Source organism: Myotis nattereri (genome assembly GCF_964212035.1).
Source record: "Myotis nattereri genome assembly, chromosome: 1".
In the NCBI taxonomy this organism is placed as follows: domain Eukaryota; kingdom Metazoa; phylum Chordata; class Mammalia; order Chiroptera; family Vespertilionidae; genus Myotis; species Myotis nattereri.
The window spans coordinates 44,900,700-44,919,126 of NC_138075.1; the positions used below are offsets into that span (position 1 = coordinate 44,900,700).

General features: G+C 41.0%; 1 protein-coding gene across 1 annotated transcript in view; it reads left to right on the plus strand.

The window, feature by feature from the left end:
- AAGAB (alpha and gamma adaptin binding protein) overlaps positions 1–18,427 on the plus strand; it is a 49,388-nt gene that overhangs the window by 6,176 nt on the left and 24,785 nt on the right. Inside the window, exons 2-4 of the mRNA XM_081113423.1 lie at positions 12,872–13,062; positions 13,192–13,288; positions 13,807–13,896. Of these exons, the coding sequence (XP_080969549.1) occupies positions 12,872–13,062; positions 13,192–13,288; positions 13,807–13,896 (378 nt within the window). The remainder of the gene's footprint in view (positions 1–12,871; positions 13,063–13,191; positions 13,289–13,806; positions 13,897–18,427) is intronic.

Consider the following 18,427-nt stretch of genomic DNA (forward strand, 5'->3'; position numbering starts at 1 on the left):
AACCATTTTAAGTGTAGAATATTTCTATCATTCTAGAAGGAAATCTTGTGTCCATTTGTAGTCATTTCCCATTCCCACCCCAGTAACCACTAATGTGTTTTCCCCCTTACAGATTTGCCTTTTCTGAATATTTTATAGAAAAGAAATCTGTCTATATAAAAGACTAATATGCTAAGTCTCCTTCCCACCTTCCGACCGGTTGCTATGACATACATTGACCACCGGGGGGCAGACGCTCAATGCAAGAGCTGCCGTGATGTGCACAGAAAAATGGCACCGTGGACCTGGCACCCACAAAGCAACACTTGGCTTCCCCCAAGTGGGACACAGGCCCCACCACCACCCTGGAGCAACAGTCCACCAATTTGTAGCAGACGCTGCCAAGACACCATGGTACAAAATGTGTCCCACAGCCCCGCCCAACCCTGAAATGGTCGCTGTGGGGGAATGACGTCACGTAGCAACGCCCAGCTTCCTCTCCCTAGCAATGACTAGCCCCCTGCAGTTTCTTCAGCCCTTCAGAAACACAGGTGGAAACGTTTTGCATTTTAAGCAAATGTCTGTGAAGTGTTTTCCCATGCCTCATCTCATTTGATCCTCACAGAAGTCCTGGAGTAGGTAGATAGGAGACTCAGTGGAATCCTATTTTCTTTTCATTAGCCAGATTTATTAGAAAGCTTAGAAAATTGACCTGACTGAAAAGAAGTAAGAAATGGTGGACCTTGAAAATGACTTCAGGTTTTCTCACTGCGCAGAATATAGTCAAACACTTCTGCAGTTAAATATTTTACCCTTTGTTCTCCCTGCGTGATCTACAATAGTAATCTGCTCTGTGTTGATATTTACTGCTGTGTTGCTGACAATTACATGAAAGAGAAGTTAGGGTGCTTTACTGGGCTGGAAAAAGTCTAGCTAAATCAGAAAGCAGGTCTAATTAAGCAAGTTTATTCTATATACTAGTATATAAAAGGCTAAGTTGACTCGCGCATGTGCGATACATATGAAGCTCTCGCTGGCGCCAATCGCACATGTGTGTTTCGATCTGTCATTGTCAATCGTGAATTTGGTTAACACTTCTATTATAGAGAAAGGGCAAATAGTGATATTAAAATATTTCTTCTAATTTCCATTCAGTGTGCACGAATTCATGCACTGAGCCACTAGTTCTGTAATATGTGGCCTCTTATGTCTGGCTTCTTAATGTTTTGGAGATTTATCCATGCTGTAGAATGTGCTCTATATTCCAATGTATGGATATACCACATTTTATTTATCAGTTCATCAGTTGATAGACACTTGGGTCATTTTCACTTCTTGGCTATTAATGAATAATGTTATGGGCATTCTAAGAACCTATTGTACTATTTTAAAAAACTGCTGCCCAGCCAGTGTTGCTCACTGGTTGAGTGTTGACCTATAAACCAGGAGGTCACGGTTTGATTCCTGATCAGAGCACATGCCCAGATTGCGGGCTCTATCCCCAGTTTGGGCGTGTAGGAGGCAGCTGATCAATGATTCTCTCTCATCATTGATATTTCTATCTATCTCTTCCTCTCCCTTCCTCTCTGAAATCAATAAAAAATATATTAAAACAAAAAAAAGAAACTGCCAAACTGTTTTTCAGAGTGGCTGCAACATTTTACATTCCATCATCAATGAATAAGAGTTCCAAGTTCTCCACATTTTTACAGCACTTGTTATTGTCTCTGTTTTTTATTTTAGCCATTCTAGCGGGTATGAGGTAGTATCTTATTGTGGTTCTTCTTGGTTCCAGAAGAGTATGTACCATGAATGTAATGTTTCTTGCTAATGTAATGTTTCTTGCATTTCCCTAATAACTAATGATGTTGAGAATCTTTTTGTGTACATATAATTATTCATATGTCTTTGGTGAAATGCCTGTTCGAATCTTTTGCCCTTTTTTATTTTTTTTGTTTTATTGAGTTGTAAGTACATCATATATAGTATTCTAGATACAAGTCTCATATATAATTTGCAAATATTTTCTCCCATTCTGTGGCTTGTCTTTTGGTTTCCTTGATGGTATCTTTTGAAATGCAAAAGTTTTTCATTTTGATGAAGTTTAATTTATCAGTGTTTTCTTTTTCCAAGCTCCTTTGACTGTGTGTTGCCCAATCATAATTTTACCCTTCCTGAAGGACGTTTTGGAAACTGGGATATTGAATATATTAGCTTTGTAATGTTTTTCAAACTTACCTAATTTAATAAAAGACAAACATGTAAATTGACCATACCTTCACTTACACCTTAAGCCAACGCCCACCAGCCAATCAGAGCAACTATATGCAAATTAACCCAACCAAGATGGCGGCTGGCAGCCATGGAGCTGGAGCGAGCAGGAAGCCAAGCTTCCCGCCTGCCGCAGGGCTCTGAGCTCCACTGAAGGCAACAAAGTTTCAATTATAGAAGGTAAATAAATCCCAGAATAAAAAAAATAGAATAAAAGGAGAGGCTGGGAGCTTCTGTCGCCGGGGGGCTTGGCCAGCCTGAAAACGGCCCTCAGCCCCTCACCCAGACTGGCCAGGCACCCCAGTGGGGACCCCCCACCCTAAAGGGGGTGTGGCCAGCCTGGAAACAGCCATCAGCCCCTCACCCAGGCTGGCCAAACCTCCATGGGGTGAGGATCCCCACTCGGTGGGGGGAGGGGCTTGACCAGCATGCAAACAGCCATCAGCCCCTCACCCAGGCTGGCCAGGCACCCCAGTGGGAACCCCCACCCTGAAGGGGGTGTGACCAGCTGCAAACAGACATCAGCCCCTGACCCAGGCTAGCCAGGAACCCTAGTGGGGACCCCCACCCTGATCTAAGACACCCTTCAGGGCAAACCAGCCAGTCCCCACCCATGCACCAGGCCTCTATCCTGTATAATAAAAGGGTAATATGCAAATTGACCCTAACAGCAGAACGACTGGGAATGACTGGTCACTCTGACACACACTGACCACCAGGGGGAAGATGCTCAAAACAGGAGCTGCCCCCTTGTGGTCAGTGAGCTCCCACAGGGGGAGCTCTGCTCAGCCACAAGCCAAGCTGATGGCTGCCAGTACAGCGGTGGTGGTGGGAGCCTCTCCCACCTCCTCAGCAGCACTAAGGATGTCCAACTGCATCTTAGGCCTGCTCTCCGCTGGCAAGTGGACATCCCCCGAGGGCTCCCGGGCTGTCAGAGGGGTGTCTGATTGCCAGCTTAGGCCCAGTCTCCTGGGAAGCGGGCCTAAGCAAGCAGGTGGTCATCCCCCGAGGGTGTCCCAGACTGTGAGAGGGCATAGGCCAGGCTAAGGGAACCCTCCCACCCCAAGTGTACAAATTTTTGTGCACTGGGCGTCTAGTCTACACTAATAAAAGAGAAAGATGCAAATTGACCATACCTTCGTGATGCCCCACCAGTCACGCAAATTAACACAACAAAGATGGAGGGTTAATTTACATACGCAGGCACCAAGTGGCCGGGGGCGTTCCGCACCGCCCCAGCCGCTCCAGGCCTCTGGGCAGTGTGGGAAGGCAGAAAGGCGGCTTCAGGCCGGAATGAAGGCAGAAAGGCGGCTCCGGGCTGGAGCGAAGGCAGAAAGGTGGCTCTGGCCAGAGCAAAGGTGGTGCTGGCAGCCAGGGGATGGAAGGCCCATTCTTGCACGATTTCGTGCATCAGGCCTCTAGTCCTACATAATAAAAGGCTAATATGCAAATCAACTCAACAGCAGAACGATTGGTCGCTCTGATGTGCACTGACCACCAGGGGGCAGACGCTTAATGCAGGAGCTGCCCCCTTGTGGTCATTGTGCTCTCACAGGGGGAGCACCACTCAGCCAGAAGCTGGGCTCACAGCTGGTGAGGGTAGTGGCAGTGGCAGGAGCCTGTAAGCCGGCAGGTGGACATCCCCCGGAGGGGGGGGGTTCCGGGACTGCGAGAGGGTGCAGGCCAGGCTAAGGGACCCCCTGCTCCCCCAGTGCATGAATGCTGTGCACCGGGCCTCTAGTTTTCAATGTTAGAATATGCTGGCTAAAGAGTAAATGTTCTTCATAAACTTACTCTGTTTGGGAAATTTATCTTTGACATGTTTACTTTTCTTCACAGTAAGTTAGCATCTACTTCAGATACTATTGTCCTCCTGAGCAGACATTGACATTTTTTGTGAGGTTTTATTACTCGATGCTGATTTGTTTATGAAAAGTTACCATTTGAATATAAAAATTATTTTTATCTCATAATTGTTCTGTTTCTGCTTATGTGTTCTTTCTTCCAGAAAACCACCATCATAAATTTTTTCAAAGCATATAAGATTAATTGCTAGATAATTTTTTATTTAAATTCTTTATTGTTTAAAGTATTACATGAGACTCCTTTTCCCCCCATTGACCTCTCCCTGGCCACCCCCAACCCCAAGCACAAGCCCTCAATTGCCAGATAATTTTTGTCATTAAGATAATTAAAGAAGACATTTGAGATAGATTTTTATCAGAAATAGATGTTATCAGATACAAATGAAAGACATTTATTTATGTGGTGGGAGGTTATGATGCCTGGCTGTAAAGGTTAGTTTCACTTCTATGAGAAAGAATAAAATGAACTTTGCATTCCAGAACTTTTATTTTGTTTTATGAGTATAGCTAAGTTAGTTCCTTTGTTTTAGATCAGAGTTTCTCATTCTTAGCTCTGTTGACATTTTGGACTGGGTAATTCATCCTGTGCATTGTAGAATGTTCTTGGCCTCTGCTCACTAGATACTAGTAGCATCTCTCCATTTGTGATAACCCAAAATGTCTCCACATGTTGAAATATGTCCCCTGGGAAGCAAAATTACCTCCCCATAGTGGACCACTGCTTTAGATGTATATCTACAGCTAGATCTTGAATGAATGAATGAATGAATGAATAAATAAATAAATAAATAAAAGTAACAGAATTTAAAGAAGCCTCTCCCCTTCAAATATACATAGGAATTGTCCATCACTAATGCCACTGGGGTCTTTGCATTCAGCCCACGAAACTTTGAGGCTGGTGGTTCCTCAACCCTCATAAAACTCTCCTCTCCATTCTCTCCTTGCCAGCTTGATGCTTTTGTGTTCATGTTTGTCTCTGACTGCTTTGTGAGGTCTTCTATGGGCAAGCAGAGACCATGTATCTTCTTCCCCTCTGCTTGGAAGTTGTGGTGCCCTATTCCAGATGGCTTTTGGGAGAAAGTAAACTTGAGCAAAAGTAGGAGGACTAAGTTGAATTTCCTCCGCTTCAACTTTTAAAATGTTTCCACTATGATATAACAAGCCCCAGAGCATGCGGATATGAGTATTTTGGTGAGACCAGAGAGAAGGAGCGTGTGAGGGAAAGGTAATGAAGTGTTGTAAGCAAACCAGAATTGCTGTGCTCTTGTAAAGCAGTGGTACGGTGCTTTAACTCAATCCAGTTTTTCTTCCCTCAGCAACTTAATACTGCTCCAGTGATTGGTCTGTCATATGGACTGACACAAATATTGCAGACACAGTTGACTCTTGAACAATGTGGGGTTAGGGGTACTGACCCCCTCCCACGCCAGCAGTTGAAAATCCACATGTAGCTTTTGACTCCCCCAAAACTTACCTACTGTATTTGCACCAAGAGGCTGCAATTTTTATTATTCAGATATGAATTTCCCAACCTTTGTGTACGGTCCCAACATTAAGCTTGCACTTTGAACCTTTAAATGCCACACAGGCTCCATTATATCAGTATCATCTACTCCTAGTACTTGGGAAATAATCTGTTAGCTAATAACTGCTTCTAAGTATTTGCCCGAGCAGCACCCAGCTTGCATGACATCCTCATGAAATTGTGACTAATTACAGTAATTGTAAGTGATTACAACTTGTGAAACAATTCTGATTTTTATTTATATTTTAATCCTCATCTGAGGAAGGTTTTAGAGAGAGAGGAAGGGGGAGAGAGGAAGAGAGAGACAGAGACATCGATGTGAGAAACACCAATTGGTTGCCTCCCATTAGCTCCCTGACTGGGGATCGAACCCTCAACCTAGGTATGCACCCTGACTGGGAATTGAACCTGCAACCCTTTTGGTGTATGGGACAATGCTCCAACCAACTGAGCCATCCGGCCAGGGCTGGAACCATTATGACTTTGAAGTCTCTTTGCCCATCCTTGCCAGTTAATGAAACCTCTGGCTTCTTTGCCGCCACCCCCCCCCCCACCCCCGCCCCCGCCCCCAATCACATTTTGGTCATTTCTTTGCTTTCATAATGACTACTTTCCCCTTCAACTGACGTCAGATTCTGCTACCTCCTATAATTTTCCTAAATGCTTTCTCTTCTGTCTCAGTTTATGTCTCAACAATGGAAAAGAAAAATATGAGAAGGCCTGTATTGGGAAGGGAGGGGCCAGAGTGGCTTAAAGGAGGCGGTTATTTCCTAACTGTAATGTTTCTCATGAACTCTCCACAATGCTCTGTAACCTACCCTCTTGTCAGTAGTGCTGTCACATTTACAAAAAACTGAGCTGGGGCGGAGGAAATGAACATTTACTGAGGGCCTACTGTGTGCCGGTGTTTTATTCTGTGTTGTTTCCCTTTCTCTTCAAGAAGACGTTTGAGAAGTGTGTTTGTTCCGATTTGCAGGTGAGGAAATGAGACACCTATGAAGTTTAATTTGTCTTTCTCACAGAGGGCCAGCATTCAAATACTGCTCTGTGTCACCCCAGGTCTGTGCTCTGTTTTATGGCCTGTTCTTTTCCGGTCTGGTTAGTACTGTCATGACAAAGGGAGGGCTATGTTGGATCCTAGAAGAGTGTATACCATGAAAGACACTTGTATCTGGGGTTGAAGTTATGTTATGAGACCTGTTTGTAAAAGCAGTTTCAGTTCTGTGAGAAAGAAGAAAATCAGCTGCATTCTCAGAAGAGCGCTGATTTCTGGAAGGATTATCTTGATTTGAGGTGGCAGCTATCACTTCCCTCAGGGCATGGAAAATAAGATTTAACTACTGGACAACTTCTCTTTATAAAGAATGCCATGGCTAATTAAGTGTACATTAATTCTACTGGTATTAAAAGTGACCTTAATTCTACTAACTATATACAGGGTAGGGCAAAAGTAGGTTTACAGTTGTGAGTATGCAAAACACAGTTTATTCTTGTATTATTATTTATTAATTATTGTCATGTCCATATGAACAACTGTAAACCTACTTTTGTCCCATCCTGCATATTTGTGCGTGTGTGTGTGTGAGAAAAAGAGAGAGAGAGAGAGGGAGAGAGAGAGAGAGAGAGAGAGGATATTTGTGGTAATTTGGGAATTCACCTTGGAACTTCAGTTGGCTTCCTAATTAATATTAAAGAAAGTATCACCTTTTATTGGGTCTGAACCATAGAAAACTAGCTACTTCCTTTCCTACCAAATGTACACTTTCTCTGAGGGAAGGAACATTAGAACAGACAGTGCAAAGCAGGGCGGGATGAAGAGGAAGCTTTGGATTACGGAACCGAAGCACTTCCTTGGCACACAGCTTTCTTCAAATCTCTGAATCTTTCTTTCCGTGTGGAACTCTGGGGGAAATGGTTCACCTAGAAAGCAAATAGGTGTGGCTGGAGAACTGGTGGCTATGCAGAACAGCTTCTCAAACAGGGAAAAGCATGTATATTTGCACTTAAAACTGGGGACAATGTTTATCCTTACTACTGGATCTGGTTCAACATTTAACTTCTCATCTGAAAACGCTACAAATTAACTATTTTAACCTGTGAAACTAAGTTTGTAGTAACAGACCCAGCAGTCCGTCACCTAGTGTTTGTCTCTTACAAAATGATGGATTACAGCTCCACCAGGTGGCTGCCAACAGTGAGAATGATACAGGCTGACATCCATCAGGAGGAGGGAGAAGCTGCTCTAATTTTATTTGTGCATCATTTGTCTATATCAGATTCAATTTAGTGAAGGGCAAAGAAGGGAGACCATTACAGGTTTTTCTAGGAAGTCTGTCTGGCATCCGCCCCCCCCCCCCCCCACCACCACCACACACACACAAAACAAGATCACTGTGACTCACTTTTGACATAGATGTACCCGAAACCCATAGACAGATTCTGATGGGTAATTGTGCTGCAGGCTCATGTATTCTGGTGCCCTCATTCTGACTATTCTTTTTGGTTTTCCTCAAAGGACCATAGGTTAATTTTGGCTTCTGACCATTAGATACTTGAGTGTGATGTGGCTTAGATGCTAGCTGTCATGACAGTGTGGTAGGAAAGGATGCTGGTGACCCGAATTCCATTTTAGGCTCTGCTCCCATTAGGCAGGTGACTTTTTTTGGCTCTCAGTTTTCTCATCTGTGGAATAAGTGAATTGTAATGGCTGATCTCCAGAAACTCTTAGCCATGTGCACAAGCATTTTAGTGATTTTTGTTTTAATTTGGAAAAGAATGAACTTGTTAAATATTTAAAATCAAATACAAAAGATGAGGGAGAAAAGCTATATTTAGAATAGACATTTGCATTTTTTAAATTAAACTCTACATTATGACATTGATGATAAGAACTAGAGTGAAACAATCTTCACTATTCTCTCTTTAGTACAAATGTGGCACAGATGTGATAATAAAGTCCATATGCAGCCTGGCTTGAAAGTATCTGATTAGACATAAAATGTTAAAAATAAGTAAATTGAGCTATCAAGTTGTTTTAGGCAGCACAAAGAATTTTTTAAAAATCCAGCTACTAAAACATTGAAAGACGAAATTCAATTTTTCAATTGATTGGTTCTATTCTCATTTAGGTTTAGTGAAAAGAGAAAGAAGTAGCTTCTTTCTCTGTGTTAAGTAAATATCTTAATCATTTGAAAATGAAAGATAGTGTAAAATTGGTATTTTAAGAATATTCTCTGGTTTGTCCTCCTGTATTCATTAATAAAATGAACTATCCTTAATCCTTAATGAATCCAGGTATTCTAAATTGCAGTTGGAAAGTGTGACATTTTAAGTGATTTTATTTTTTCATATTAGTTAAGGACATTGTCTTGAAAAAAAGCATAACCCGAATTCTATTCCAGTTTTTAACAATACAACCAACTTAGGAAATACCAAGAACTGATTGTGGTGATAGTAGAAATACTAGTCCCCATGCTCCTTGTACTTTCCCCATTAACAACAAGTGAATTCATTATTTTACTCTTTCTGTTTCCCTCTTAAAGAATAGTTTATTTGTTATTTAAAAAATTACCCATGAATGAAGACTGATCCATTTGGTGGTTCCTCCTACCCTTTCAAAACAATCAGTTTATACATTTTTTGCTACTCTTTTTGGGTTAGTTTGCCTTCTTCCATATGTGCTTTTATTGGCATATTGCTGTGCCACCTGCTTGGAGTTTTGGAGTATATTAGCTTTGAATGCAACATAGACTTTGGTCTTTTTTTTTTTTTTTTTTTTTTGTCTCGTGAGACATTTAGATGAAAATAGAATCTTTGATTTTAATAACTTATGTGTTCTTTCTGTTTATTTCTATGAGGGACATTGCAGCTGGTTGCTATGGAATTGCTTGATAATTAATAAAGATTATAACTTTAGATAGAAATTGAAGAGACAGGGTAAAATCAGATTTTCAAATATTGGCCCAGACCTATTAATTTAAGAGTAACAATTATGGTTTTGGTGAAAAATTTTAGAAAGTTAGGTTCAAAGTGTGCCTTATGTCAAAGGGAAAGTCTTAATTTTAGTTCCTGCTAATAACCACATGATGAAAGGTTACCAATGGGGGGAAAAATGCACATACACAGATACACATATACTCTTTATATATTATTATTCATGATTCCTAACAGTCTTTTGGACTAAATAATTTCCCTGTATATTTTTGTTGAGCAAAAACGAAGGTAGTGTTCTAATACATAACCTTAGTTCTGGAATTTAAAATTTAATTTTAGTTTCAGTGTCCTTCTAATAGTGAGTTTAAAAAATACATGTTCATTACTAGTCTGCATTGAAAAAGGAGTTTGTGGCCATTTTGTTGTACATTCTTATAATAACTTGATTAGTGGCATGTGATTTTACTTCTCTAAGTTTCTTTTCCACATTTGTTTAAAATGGAGGTTGTAGGTATGAGCATAAGAGATGGGAGTGTAGGTTAGAACAATTTCTAATATTTCTTCCATTTCTAAATATTTTATGATATTATGGAAGCAAAATGTGTTGATGGTTCCATGACAACATCTATTTTTGCCTTAGGGGTTTCTGAAATATTTAATTATATTCTAAATAATTCAATTTGGTTAACTAGTAAACATTTAAAATTTGTCAGAAGTGTCTTTGTCAAATAAGAATTTGATTTGACTTTCAAAGAATCTGAACAAGGCTGAATATAAATGGATTGGAGTAATTTATCAGTACCCATTCTTTTCTTTTATTAGTTGAATGAATTTGTAAGCATTTGGCCCAGGGAATATGTGTAACTCTTCATTTTATTAATGGTTTAGCCTTAATGCTATCTTTCTTTTAGCTTGCAGTAAAAAGTAGTTACAAACTTTTTATGGTTCTTATCTTTCATATATATATGTATATGTATGTATATGTGTGTGTGTGTATATATGTGTGTGTGTCTATGTGTGTGTATATGTGTGTGTGTGTGTGTGTGTGTGTGTGTATATAATATGCCAAGTGTCCATCCACCTGGTCACTCTGACGCGCACTGACCACCAGGGGAAGACGCTCAACACAGGAGCTGCTATGACACACACTGGCCATTTACAGAGAAACGGCACTGCGGACCTGACACCCACAAAGCAATACTTGGCTTCCCACAGTGGGACACAAGCCCCACCACCACCTCGGAGTGACAGCCCACCAAATCACAGCAGACTCTGCTGAGACTTCATGGCACAAAATGTGACCCATGCCCAGCCCATTCTGGAAACAGTGGCTGTGGGTGCTGGGTAATGACATCATGTAGCAACGTCCAGCTTCCTCTCCCTAGCGAAGACTAGCCCCCTGCAGTTTCCTCAGCCCAGGAACACGACTTGCTTTATAGCCAGGTGGAAACGTTTTACACTGTAACCAAATGTCTGTGAAGCATTTTCCTGTGCCTCATCTCATTTGATCCTCACAGAAGTCCTGGAGTAGGTAGATAGGAGATTCAGTGGAATCCTATTTTCTTTTTATTAGCTGGAAAATGGAGATTTAGAAAGCTTAGAAACTTGACCCGGCTGAAAAGAGGTAAGAAATGGTGGACCTTGAAAATGACTTCAGGTTTTCTCCTATAAAGTTCATAAGCAATAAAATAAATACAGCTGTCATTCTCTTCTACTTATTCTTTTCTGGATGTTTGATGAGGTGACTATTTTGTTCTCTACCTAATATAGTTGCAATAGTGTTTTTTCTTAAAGAAAAAAAAGCCAATAAGTTAAATTATGTTACCACTATTTTTATAATCAAACTAGTGGCCCGGTGCACAAATTAATTAGAAAAAATATTTTAATACCGCTATTCACCCTTTCTCTATAATAGAAGTGTCAACCATATTCACAATTGACAATGACAGATCGGAACAGGTGCAATTGGCACCAGCAAGAGCTTTATATGTATTACACATGCGTGAGTCAACTTAGCCTTTTGTAGATATAGAATAAACTTGCTTAATTAGACCTGTTTTCTAATTTAGCTAAGCTTTTTCCAGCCCAGTGAAGCACCCCAACTTCTCTTTCAGGTAATTGTCAGCAACACAGCAGTAAATATCAACACAAAGTAGATTATTATTGTAGATCACGCAGGGAGAACAAAGGATAAAGTATTTAACTGCAGCAGTGTTTGACTATATTCTGCACAGTGAGGAAACTTGAAGTCATTTTCAAGGTCCACCATTTCTTACTTCTTTTTAGTCAGGTCAATTTTCTAAGCTTTCTAAATCTCCGTTTTCTGGCTAATGAAAAGAAAATAGGATTCCACCGAGTCTCCTGTCTACCTACTCCAGGACTTCTGTGAGGATCAAATGAGATGAGGCATGGGAAAACGCTTCACAGACATTTGGTTAAAGTGTAAATGTTTCCACCTGGCTATAAAGCAAGTTGTGTTCCTGAGTTAAAGAAACTACAAGGAGGCTAATCGCTAAGGAACAGAAGCTGGGCTTGCCACGTGACGTTATTACCCAGCACCCACAGTGACCGTTCCGGCTGGCCATGATGTGTTGGCAGCATTGGCTGTGATTTGGTGGGCTGTTGCTCCGGGGTGGTGGCGGGCCTGTGTCCCACTTGGGGAGACACAAGTGTTGCTTTGTTGGCCAGATGGGCGCTGCCATTTCTCCATAAATGGCCAGTGTGTATCACGGTAGCTCCTGCGTTGAGTGCCTGCCCCCTGGCATTCAATGTGCATCATAGCGACCGGTTGGGCAGTGGGAAGGACACTTAGCATATTAGCCTTTTATATATAGACTAGAGGCCCAGTGCACGAAATTCGTGCAGGGGGGCTGTCCCTCAGCCTGGCCTGCACCCTCTCCAATCCGGGACCCTTCGGGGGATGTCGGTTTAGTGGTATCGGGCCTAAACCGGCAGTCGGACATGCCTCTCGCAATCCGGGATCTGGGCAGCTTTGCCCGGGCCACAGCTGCAGGCACCTGGGACTGGGACCGGGGGCAGGTCGGCTTCACCGGGGTATAGCTTTGTCAGAAAGGATGTCTGGAAGGTCATCCAGAAGATATCTGGTCTAATTAGCTTTTACCCTTTTATTAGTACTGTAGATGATCAGCAGAGAAAATACCCTAATAAGTGTGAGGCCCTTTGAAATCTTTGGGTGAAGGGAAACAGCCATTTAACTCTGGTGTCCTATTGAGTAATGTACATTACCTATGTACATTAGTTTTGCACTTTCCATGGTGATGTTGTGTCGTTTATTTAGACATCCTTGGAACAGAAGATCTTCTTGTGGAAGCCACTGCCAATGATGCTGTGAGATTTTATCCTTGGACCATTGATAATAAGTACTATTCAGCCGACATCAATCTGTGTGTAGTGCCGAACAAGTTTCTTGTCACTGCAGAGATTGCAGAGTCTGTCCAAGCATTTGTGGTTTACTTTGACAGCACACAAGTAAGATTTTCTTTTCCATGGAATTTTGAATAAGAATTTATCTTATGCTTTCTGTTCCCCCTCCTGCTTTTTTTTGTGAGTTCTCTTAATGCCTGTGTTTCTGCTTTTGTTCATTTTTCCTCCCTCTAGAAATCTGGTCTTGATAGTGTCTCCTCATGGCTTCCCCTGACAGAAGCATGGTTACCTGAGGTGATGATCTTGGTCTGCGATAGAGTGTCTGAGAATGGTAAGCACTTGGATGGGATGGATGGTAGTTTGTACATACATTTGCCATTTCTTGGTAAACAGAGTCTATTTGCTTCCTTAACTTAGACTAGTGTATGTCATGTGACTTTACTACTTTACAAAAATACTGTTAGCTATTTCTCTTTGGAAAATTGGGATATTTACCTTTTTTTTCTTATTTTTCTAAATAATGGACACTTTTGAGAAATACTTTTCTTTATATTGTGGTTCCTACAGAATAATATTGACATTAATGGAAACACATTTAAATTTATGAATACTAATGCAGCAATATTCATATTTTATTTTAATTAAAAATTTTTAAAATTTATTTATTTTAGAGAGAGAGAAACATTGATTTTGTTGTTCTAGTTATTTATGTATTTATTGGTTGATTCTTGTATGTGCCCTGACCTGGGATCAAACCTGCGACCTTGGCGTATCAGGATGACAACCAAACAGGCTCATATTTTACTTTTATTTGTAAATATTTTTTAATTTAAAAAATTACTATTTTAGGTGTAAACCGACAAAAAGCTCAAGAATGGTGTATAAAACATGGCTTTGAACTGGTAGAACTTAGTCCGGAAGAGTTACCTGAGGAGGATGGTAAGTGTTTATGTTGTGAGAAAACATGGCATGTGGGTTGAGATATGAGATTATTTAATTCTTGAAAAAATCACAGTGAAATTCAAAAAACCTTTTTCCCCCAGCTGCTTGAAAAGATTTGTGCAAAATTCATTGAAGTGGTCTTATTAACCAAATAATTCATTGATCAATTTTAGGACTTTTTTTTTTAATATTTTTTATTGATTAAGATATTACATATGTGTACCCTCTACCCCCCCCCCCCCCCCCCCCGCTCATGCCCTCACCCCCCCGTTGTCCGTGTCCATTGGTTAGGCCTATATGCTTGCATATAAGTCCTTTGGTTGATCTTTCCCCCTTGCCCCCACCCTCCCCTACCTTCCCTCCAAGGCCCGACAGTCCAATCAATGCCTCTCCGTCTCTGGATCAGTCCTTGTTCATCAGTTTATGTTATTCATTATATTCCACAAATGAGTGAGATCCTGTGGTATTTATCCGCTCTCCAGTTCCATCCATGTTGTGGCAAATGGTAAGAGTTCCTTTTTCTTCTTCCTCTTCTTAAAGAATACCTTTCAGCATTTCATATAATGCTGGTTTGGTGGTGATGAACTCCTTTAGCTTTTTCTTATCCGTGAAGCTCTTTATCTGACCTTCCATTCTGAATGATAGCTTTGCTGGATAAAGTAATCTTGGTTGCAGGTTCTTGCTATTCATCTCTTTGAATATTTCTTGCCACTCTCTTCTGGCCTGCATGGTTTCTGTTGAGAAATCAGCTGACAGTCGAATGGGTACTCCCTTGTAGGTAACTGACTGTCTTTCTCTTGCTGCTTTTAAGATTCTCTCTTTATCTTTTGCTCTTGGCATTTTAATTATGATGTGTCTTGGTGTGGTCCTCTTTGGATTCCTTTTGTTTGGGGTTCTCTGCGCTTCCTGGACTTGTAGGTCCATTTCTTTCACCAGGTGGGGGAAGTTTTCTGTCATTATTTCTTCAAAAAGGTTTTCAATATCTTGCCCTCTCTCTCCTTCTGGTACCCCTATAATTCTGATGTTGGTACGCTTGAAGTTGTCCCAGAGGTTCCTTACACTATCTTCATATTTTTGGAATCTCTTTTCTTTTTTCTTTTTCGGTTGGGTATTTTTTGTTTCTTTGTATTTCAAATCTTTGACTTGATTCTTGGGATCCTCTTGTCTGCTGTTGGATCTCTGTAAATTATTCTTTATTTCAGTCAGTGTATGCTTAATTTCTAGTTGGTCCTTTTTCATGTCCTCCATGGTCTCACTATACTCCTTGAGGGATTCATTAAATTTATCGGCGGTTTCCATAAAATTCTTGAAAAACCTTATAAACGTGGTTTTGAACTCTATATCCAGTCGTCTGCCCTCCTCCGTTTCTGCCATTTGTGACCTGTTTCTTTGTCTCCGCATTTTGGCTGCTTCCCTGTGTTGATAGAGTGGCCCTGCGCGCCAGGTGTCCTGTAGGGCCCAGTGGCTCAGCCTCCCCAGTTACCTGGGGTGGACACTCTTGGTGCACTCTTGGTGCTTTGGTTGTTGTAGGATCACTGGGAGGAATTGACCTCCAGGCCAATTGGCTGTGGGAATCAGCTGTGTGTGAAGTGGGAGAATGGTCCCCCTCTGACCACTGGGTACAGTGGCTCCTGGATCTAAGGAGGTGCTAATTCAGTCCCTGCCTGAGGCCACACAGCAGGAGCCACGAAGAGGCTCAGCTGTGAAGCAATGCAAGCCGCTGCGGGGCCTTGGGCCTTCTCTTGGAAGTTCCGGGTCTGCCTGGCTGGGCTGTAGTTAGGTACATTCACATGCAAAAGCCTCTGCCGCAGCCTGGGTGGGGCGGGGTCTCAGGGAGTCAAAGGGCGGAGAAAGCAGCTATGGTGATTCTCCGCGCCCGGAGTCGCGCATCTCAGTGTCCCGGTAACGGCTGCAAGCACCTCTGAGGGAAATCCGCCCTCAAGTTCACCCGCTGCCGCCTGACAGACCAGCCTCTCCCCGTATGAGTCCTGGGTCCCCAGAGACTTCCTGGTACCGGAGTTCAGAGCAGTCGGGAGCTTGTGATTCAAAAAGACAGCCGCGTCCTCAGGTGCCACCCCCTTTCCGTGCGCGCGAGCCGCCGCCGTACCTCTGCACTTCACCTCCGCAGCTCCTCTGGCTCTCAGCGTGCTTTTCTTTTCTTCTAGTTGTAGAAATTACACTCAGCCAGCGTTCCTGTTGTTCTGGACGATGTTTGCTCCGTCCTTTGGGATATTTTTCAATTGTTGTGTGAGGCGACTATTTCCCGGTGTTTATCTATGCCGCCATCTTAGTTTCTCCTCAATTTTAGGACTTTTGAAATGTTTGTTTTTCTTATGCATAAAGATAGAAGATTTCTACCTTAAATCTTAGTCATTTCCCTAATCTCTTATCCTTTCTCCACATCCAAAAAAGGAGAGTTTATATTCATAAATAGGTAAAGTTGCCTATTTTGAATTCCTACTAACCTGAGGCTGAATCCCCAAGAACCATAGGGGTTATGTCAGTCCTATGTGTATGTCTTTTGCACATTTGAAATAAAAAATAGACTCAGAATGCCCTCTAGGGTAGCTCTGCATTTAACTGCTTTCTACTATAGTCTGGACCTTCTTCTGTTTCTTCCTCCATTTCATTTCCCCTCCCCCATTTCTCTTCTCATCTTTGTTCCTTCCAAGTATACGTATGCTAGCTGCTATGGGATCTACCAAGATAAGCTGGCTTTTGGGCCATCAAAACCATATAATCTGGTACAAAAGATAAAACATGTATATAAATAAATTACTAAGTGGGACATCTTAAGTTTGATTAAAAAATATTGGTACTGTGGTATTTCAGAGACAGAAGAAATTATTTTAAAGAATGAATTGGCACCATGAACTCTCGCGTCAACTGATCCATAGGGGAGAGATGGAAAATATACTGGAATTGTATTTAGAGGACTAGTGGGGAAGTAGCATTGAGAAATGCCAGTTGTTCCAAAAGACATTCTAGGCAGGGGCATCCAGTACAAATTAAATTATGTAGATAGGATATAAGTAATCCTTACATGAAACATATATTTTAAAGGAGCTAAAAATGTTCTTCTATATTATGACTTGTTTAGAATTTTTTTCAAAATCTTACCTTTGGGAATAAAACCTTGCCAGGGAAGAAGAGCACAAAAATGAAATAAATGGCGGATTTTTCTCCTTGTACATTTTTAAGAATATTGAAAAGTAACAAGCGCAATTTCTCCTTCCAGGTTCTTCTAAGTCTCCTAAAACTTGTGTCCTATTTTATGTATGTGAACATGTGTGTAGTCACTTACTTTTGGTACTAGAATTTTCTCTTCTTTTTGTCCTTGAGAGTCAATATTTGAGTCATTTATTTACATCTGTTTTCATTTTGGAATCTTTACTCCTTTATACCAGTACACTTCTTGCTTCTTGTCAGAACAATGTTCTTATATTAATTCAGTTTAATCTTAAAATAGATTTTTGACATGTCATCTTTAGGTAATGTAACTAAAACCTTCCTATAAGCTTTAAATGCAAACAGTTCTCAAGCCATATGCCCTCATCCTTTATTCGCATGTATTAATTTGAACATCAATCAATATGAGAGTTTATGCTTGTTTGTATTAAATTTCATCTTACTGGCTTTTCCACTTCAGGCCTTATTTTTGACTCCTGGTTATATCATCTGATATATTAGTTATTCTTTCAAGAATTGAATCATTCATTCATAATTAAGATAAACAAACGTTTATTTCTTCATTTAAACATCAGTGGTGATAAACTCATTTTTGTAGAGTATTTTTGGTTTAATCCTCATCCTATTTCTGTTAAGTTGCTGGGTTGGTATTCTTTAAATGATTCATCAACCCAGCAGTTACTAAGTGCCTGCTGTCGTTCAGGCACTGTGTTAGGCAGCGGGAATAATGAACTCAGTAAGATATGATTCCTGCCTTAGGGAGTATCCAGGCTGGAGGAGTAGGTTACACTAGCAAATCACCAGTTCCACTGCATCTTTCCTCTAGGAAAGGTGTGCACGGAGTGGTGTCATCCCCACTTTGCTGTGATAAAGCGTAATTGATATTTGCTCTTGATCAAATAGCTAATAAGTTGCAGAGCCTGGGTTCAGATTCAGATCTTCTGACTTCTAATTCTGCGCTCTTCCACTAGAGACAGACTCTCTGTGGACTGTGCTCTATAAACGTGTAGGAGACTTTCTTCTTTCAGCCATACGCAGTCTTATAATACTCATTATCTGAAGGGTCTCCATTGCCTTTATACTCATTCATATATACAGTGTAACTAAGCATACCACTTATTATTGGTACGCTAACTGGGATTAGTGCCTTGTTGTTTAGAGTAGTATCAATTAAATTCCAGAAGCAGGAAAATACCAATACTAAACTAACTAAGTTGTTGAATATTTTTAATGACACTTTTCCTGTGTCTTACACTCTGGTTATAGTAACTTAACTTCTCACTCTTAAACTATCTTTCTCTGATCAAGAATTTGTTCTCTAGATATCTGTTTTAAACAA